The 6934-nt window shown below is 29.1% G+C and overlaps 2 protein-coding genes across 2 annotated transcripts in view; one reads left to right on the top strand and one right to left on the bottom strand.

Annotated features, from left to right (window-relative positions):
* Nucleotides 1-927, bottom strand: part of LOC111640353 (DBH-like monooxygenase protein 1 homolog) — a 7293-nt gene extending 6366 nt beyond the window's left edge. The window contains exon 1 of the mRNA XM_023386367.1: nt 673-927. Coding sequence (XP_023242135.1) covers nt 673-927 — 255 coding nt within the window. The remainder of the gene's footprint in view (nt 1-672) is intronic.
* Nucleotides 928-1743: 816 nt separating this feature from the next.
* LOC111640351 (DBH-like monooxygenase protein 2 homolog) lies at nt 1744-4954 on the top strand. Its single transcript, XM_023386366.1, has 4 exons — nt 1744-1983; nt 4317-4463; nt 4533-4712; nt 4931-4954. The coding sequence occupies exons 1-4, from the start codon at nt 1744-1746 to the stop codon at nt 4952-4954; spliced, it is 591 nt and encodes a 196-aa protein (XP_023242134.1).
* The last annotated feature ends 1980 nt before the right edge of the window (nt 4955-6934 follow it).

Raw genomic sequence — 6934 nt, 5'->3', positions numbered from 1 at the left:
CTGTCTTATGGGCACTTCACCTTCTAATGCTAAAACTACTTAACCCACCTCCCCCTACCACTACTCTTTTCAACCATTAACATTTTTATTTATTTATTACCAAGTCCAGCTATAATTGATGGAATTAATGTGAGAAGTCTTCATTTTAAGACCAATTTTTAAATTTAAAAAAATTTAAGTTAACTATGAATTTTATGATAAGCACCAAACAAAAACTTGAGTGTAACAAAAAAAATTGACGATATGGAATTTTTTTGGTATTTTTTTTTCATTTTTACCAAGTTGAAATCTGTAAGAAAATATATAAAATTCCCATGCAGTTTTTTACTTGCAGACCTGTATTATACGTATTACAAGTTTATTACTTTCATTGATTTAAGGTAATAAACTCATAGTTGTACGATGAATTTGTAAAACTTAAAAACAGAAAAGAAAATTGTTTAAAATGATGCATTCGGTGACAATTTACTGACTTTATTATCTAATTTTTATTTTAATATAGTTTTATAAAATAATTATTAAACGAAATAGTTCTGTTTTACGAGGATATATTTGTGTTATACAATTAAATTATTAAATTTATTTAAACATTTTTCATATAGCTTTATTTAATTGTAAATTAAAAACTTGAAATGTTTGTTATAAATTATATATAAACTGAAAATTACTTACATGAAATTCTGCTCGATTATCCTTAACCCATCCTATGACAATATCACTGTTTGCCATTCCACCATTTGGAGATATTCCGAATCCAACCCATCCTTTAGTGGCTACTTCCACTTGGAAAGTTATACTGTCTTCACTTAAAAACCATACTAAATGATAATTTCCATTGTTATCTAAACGAAGACGATTGATCCAACCATTTCCATCGACAACCACCAGAAATACAACACATAACACATGATACGTAGACCAAAGCATCTTTACAACTTTTCACATTCGATGTTCAAAATCCATGTGAAACATCTGAATCTTTCATTGGATGCTATTATAATGACGTCAATTTTGCCCAAAGAGGAAACGATATATCATGTATTGAAATAGAGAAAGTGTTATTCGATAAGGGTCAAAACACTAGAACATATCGTGACATTTGCGACAATTATTTGTTTAAAGCAGATTTATAGCAGTTCACACGAGCGTGAAAGAGCGAATAAATGACTCCACAGAGGTTCGAGAGCAAATAAAAACTTGACATAATAAAACACTGTTGATAGCGAATGTAAGGTCAATGTCATCAACGCTAAAGCATAAATGTGTCCTTTAACTTTATAAAAATCCGTTTAGAAAAATACATTTTAAAAATATAATTTAAAGGAATAATTTCATATCATTTAAAACGTATTATTATAAATACTGAGCTTAGTTCGTTCGCAAAAAGGACAACGACATTGACGATATCATTGAAGATCCATTTAAATTTAATCGTATGAGATGAACCGGTTTCGATAAATAAATAAAAAAAAAATGTATTAAATTATCAATAATTTAAACCATACCTTATAATTTTACAATAGTATATTTTTTTTATTTAAATAACAGAAAAATTTTAAGAGGAAGGAAAAAAAAAACTTGAACTTTATTCAAATTCAATTGTTGTTTGTTTACTTGTAAAATTAGATACTCTTTAATTAATTTTTTATGTACATTACATATAAAAAAATAATAAAAATTGAATAAAAATGATGCACTTACAGGTTAGAACTGGTTATTTGTTTAGTGTTTCTGACACTTAAAATGTCCGTTTTAGCTTTTCTAGTGTTGTGCATCTTCACGGTTTCTGCACAAAATTTCGATCGGCATTCAAAATTAGACGACAATTACGAAATTTGGTGGTCGACGGACGAAGAATCTATTACTTTTCAAGTAGAAGTTGCGACTAGAGGATGGGTTGGATTCGGAATTTCTCCAAATGGTGGAATGGAAGGTAGCGACGTGGTCATCGGATGGATTAACGACGGAAAAGCCACATTTAACGTAAGATTTTGGAAAAAATTAACCATTTTTTCTATCGAAAAATCAATTGGTTAAATGTTCACAATTTAAATATATTTTAATAACGATTTTATTTATATTCATATTCATATAGTTACATATTTAGAAATTTCATATATTTAGAAATTTATATCGTTTGATTAATTCAATTACTGTACTTAAAATATTTTAATTCAATTTAAATATTTTTTCAATTTATAAATAATTTCATATTCATAACGTTAAATTATTTTTAATTAATAATATTATCATTTAATTATAAATTATTAACAAAAACATTTATTAATTTAAAATTTTTAAATGTATAATTGTATATTTAGAAAATTAAATACTTTATTTACTCTTTAAAAACGTAATTTGTAATTTCAAATTTATATTTTATTTTTAATTTAAATTTTTATAATTGAGATTTATTTAAATTCTTTAATTTTAAGAATTTATTTTTGAAGATTTTTGCAAAAGATCCATTAATTTAACTTGATGTAATTCGATATTTTGTTCTACAAAAGATGCTGAGAATAAAACAGGACATTGACATTCATCCTGATGCTTTTTAACATTCCTAAGACCGGTTTGTACATTCGATATGATAAAAACGAAAATAGCATATAATATAAAACTCAAATTATAGATTTCTGTAACATAGGCCTACATTATGGCTTTCGGTTTGTCTGTCTCCTATGTTGAAATATAAGTAGAAAATGACAGCTTTCGGTGTATAAAAACATTACATAAAACTATCTTTTTATATGTTATAAAATATATTTTCTATAATTAATATTTTATATGCATTAAACTTTACAGGAATCGATCTGTATAGCCTACATGTTACATTATATGTGAGGGGCTGTCAAAAAGGGGGAAGCCAGGTCAGAAGAAAACATGGGAGTTTACAGTTCTTACCTCTGTAAAATTAAAGTTATTTTTACTAATTTTTAAGACTGCTTTTTATTAATAAAAGACATTCTATGTTTTTCATTTGTTGAATTAAAAGGCTAGAGATGAAAGGAGCTCGTTTTATCATCCCCTAGTCCTATATAAGCTCTCGAGGGACTAGTATATGTATGATATATCTATGATTGTCTTTAATGTATATATTATAACTAAAATGTTTTTTAAATAAGTATAATATAATTCTAACACTTAAAAATCATAATATTACTTGCATTTTTTAACTTTGTTCAAAATTAAAACGAGGAACGAATAGAATAAAATGTTTTGTATGAGTTTTTTTAAAAAATTAACATTAAAAATTGATTCTGTACCAAATAATATTAAATTGGATCGCCCCTTACATATAAAAGGATGGAATATTACAAAGCCGTCTACACACGTACAGTACTGATATACTTGACAGATAAACCTGAGCAGATCCCCTTGTCCGGTATACCTAAACGTATGGTTGAAAAAACGGTTTTATCATTCACACGTTTAGGTATATCGGACAGGCTCATCTATTCAGATGTACACCGGTACATGTATAGCAGATTTAATATGAACCAGAGAAGAGCCTTATATAAAGGCGAAAAAAATGGCGACGCCAGAGCTTTGCGCTTTCATGGGATTCGCAAATTTGGTAGTATATTTTAGTATTTATATCATCAAATTAGTAATTAATGAAAATATAACTGTACAGGTATCTGTTGAATCTGTAGAATGATCATTATCAAAGTTAAAATTGATCAGAAACTAACTCCGATTAACAATTTCTTCACTTTTAATCTTGTCCACTAAAAGAGATATTTCTTCAGAAATTGATTTTTCCATTCTAATTGATGAATTCAGCATTGCTAAAAGCAGGAAAACAGTTTTATAAATAAATTTCTGTATACCTACTAAATTTTCCAGTTTAATATAAAATTATTGTACGCATTTTTATTTATTTTATTGTGTGTTTTACTGTCTGTTTCTATATTAAAAATTTTATAATATTGTAGATCTAAATAAACCTACTCTCTACCTCAAACTCTCATTTTAATGGCCTTCAAAAAGAAATTTTGCATGGGGTCTCGCAAATCCGATCTTCACATTGACTCTCAATGACAGATATGGAATAAATATATTAGACTTAATATTGTTTATAATAAGATCTTACGCAATTGCTTCACAACACAACATAAATTCAAATATAACGTATCCGTGAAGCAAACAAAAAATAAGACAGCATCCAGAGACACTTCTTACATATCCGAAAATATTGATAAGTATTTTATTCTTTTTCCCTTTTGTATGCTACAGAAATAACTAGTTCAAGTAAGTAATAAATCTGTTATATACAGTTAGGCTACATACTGATTATAATCTAAATATTATAGGACAGATACGCCAGAGGGAAATTTCTTCCGGAAATTGACGACCATCAAGATTGGGAACTTCTGTGGTATCAACAGACCGATACGCATACAAAGTTTCGTTTTAAAAGATTTCTCATTCCTTGTGATTCACAGGATTTACATATAACTGTAAGTACAGAAGATTTATCAATGGTATTCTATTTAGTGACGTTTTCTGAAGGAAAGCATAATATATAGGATGAAACTATGAGATTAATATTCGCCTACAATGACGAAAATCCTGGTTCTACGGGTGAGATCTCATATCATGGTCCAAAAAATAGAGGAACCAAGAGCGTTGTTTTATTGAACTATCGAAAGAATATAATACCAGAAGATCCTAGTGATCTCTATTATTGGGAAGTCAGACAGTCAAACGTGAGTATTCTTCAATATGTGTGCTTTAATTAATATTATCATTGATGTTGCATAAGAATAAATAGAATTTCCAATAAGGGCTCTCTTTACTGGGCATTTTATTATTCTTTTTACACATGAATTCGTGGGTATTAGCCTAAAATATACGTTTCAGCGATAAAACTGTACTTCATTTGATATTACAGAATGAATATAAGTTGTAAGATTTGTAATTTTAGTATAAGGCAGCAACACATTATTGACTACACCTATCGATCGTTACACTACTTGTAACGGGATCATACAATGGAGGGATCAGGCACAGTACAGTCGACCCCCCTATAACACGGGTTCCTATAGTTCGGGTACCTATAGTTCGGATTCCTATATGACGGCGAAAAAATTGCGACGATATCCGTACAAACCTGGTAAAAAAAACTCCTATAATTCGGTAAAACGTCATCGGGCAGCCGAACTACTTTCCGCCGTCCAGCGCCACGCTACGGAGAGTTTAGGCGGGTAAATTGAGTTTACGATCGTCTGTACAGTATTATATATAAATTAGGTACTGCACATACAACTATATATTAATTATATATAAATTAGGTACTGTATATATAATTATATATTAACTTAATTTATTGTNCACCGTTAAATGATCAGACTAATAATTACAATAATAAAAAAATTTAACTATCAAGATTTTTAAAAAAAAAATTGACTAAAAAGCTAGAAAATTTTTCTTACTGGTAGAATTTTGACCTCTTTGGATAGGACGGTCCCATCCTGTTTATAAAAATACAAGGCAAATGATTGAGTTATATTAATGACTTCTTAAGTTTAATAACCAAAAAAAGGATTTAGCCAACCTGATAATTAAAATCGTAATACTTGTCTTCAGCTATGGGCTTTAATTCTTTTCCATTCCGAAAATGCCGCAGAGTTAAATGTGTTCCTGTAATTATTTAAAAGATGTGTTAATGTGATTAATCTAAGATTAATAGGCCATCGACATGATTTATTATTCACCTAATAAATGTGAATGAAGAAAAACCGATAATACATAAATTCCTTCAGGTGGAATACTCTGAAAATAAAGACAATCAGAAAATTTTTCAATATTTTCATGTGGTACTTAAAATTCTTAACATTAGAAATGCTTAGATTTGTTTTTTAATCGAAAAGATTAAGTATAAAACTAAGAAAGATTTTATTGAATGAAGCCACTTACAGAACCATAACATTTTGGATCTCCATGACCAGCAACAATAAATTTCTTCTGCTTTGGAGGGATTAAAACACATGGATACCAAATGGAACCAACCGATAGTATTCCAGCATCGTAAGTTCGTAATTTGGGTGTGTAATACAATCTTAGTCCCGAACTATCGACAATACCTTAAGAAAATGAAATTTTATTGGTAATCAGTTGAAAAATAGTTTAATTTTGATTTATTATCAAGCTATTTAATCCATAGAAAATATGATTTCATCAGTATACCACATCTATAAAAGACTTTTTCCGACAAGATAGAACATTACAACAATTTTGTTTACGTGGTTTATAGACGGTAATGATTTCGAAATATCAAATCTGATAGAAAAAAACAAATAACACTAAAACAGTGTTATTTGTTTTTTAGTTTTTAGTTTGATATTTAATCGGCGCTTTATACAGTTCAATGGGCAAACAGGGCAATTGTCTGGAGTCCCCAACAATAGGGAGCCTCCAATCAGTGTTTTGTAAGAAAATATCTTTCCCCAAAAAAATCCACTGAAGAAAAATGTCAACATTATACAGTGCACGGAGCTCGCTAATCCAAATTTTGCCTGGTCCCACGAAGCTATAACGTGCCACTGAGTTCAAGTTATTCAGACAATGACTTAAACATATGCTTACCTTTCGTAAGGCTCGGATTGTCGTAATGTATCTCGAGAACATAATACGAATTTCCATATAACGGAACTCCAACATGATCTGGGTAGAGGTTTCCCTAATAAATATAAAGTTTATTTTACATTACGAAAAAAAGAATCAGTTGAGTTAAATGATTTACCTCTCCCCCTACACCCCACGCAGAAACGATTATATTACAGTTTTGGAATTGTCTAATCCAAGAATTTTCATAACAAGGATAATATTGATTCAATAGATTGTCCATTTCGCTTTCAATAACAACTGTACAAAGATTAAGGACCAGATGGTGGACGTAAGGTTCGTTACCAGGTTGAATTATCGGTTG

Source organism: Centruroides sculpturatus, unplaced genomic scaffold (assembly GCF_000671375.1).
Source record: "Centruroides sculpturatus isolate CEXI.00-Female unplaced genomic scaffold, Cexi_2.0 scaffold1321, whole genome shotgun sequence".
NCBI classification, from domain to species: domain Eukaryota; kingdom Metazoa; phylum Arthropoda; class Arachnida; order Scorpiones; family Buthidae; genus Centruroides; species Centruroides sculpturatus.
Note: the sequence above shows the minus strand (reverse complement) of the source record. Positions and strands in the feature narration are given on the sequence as shown.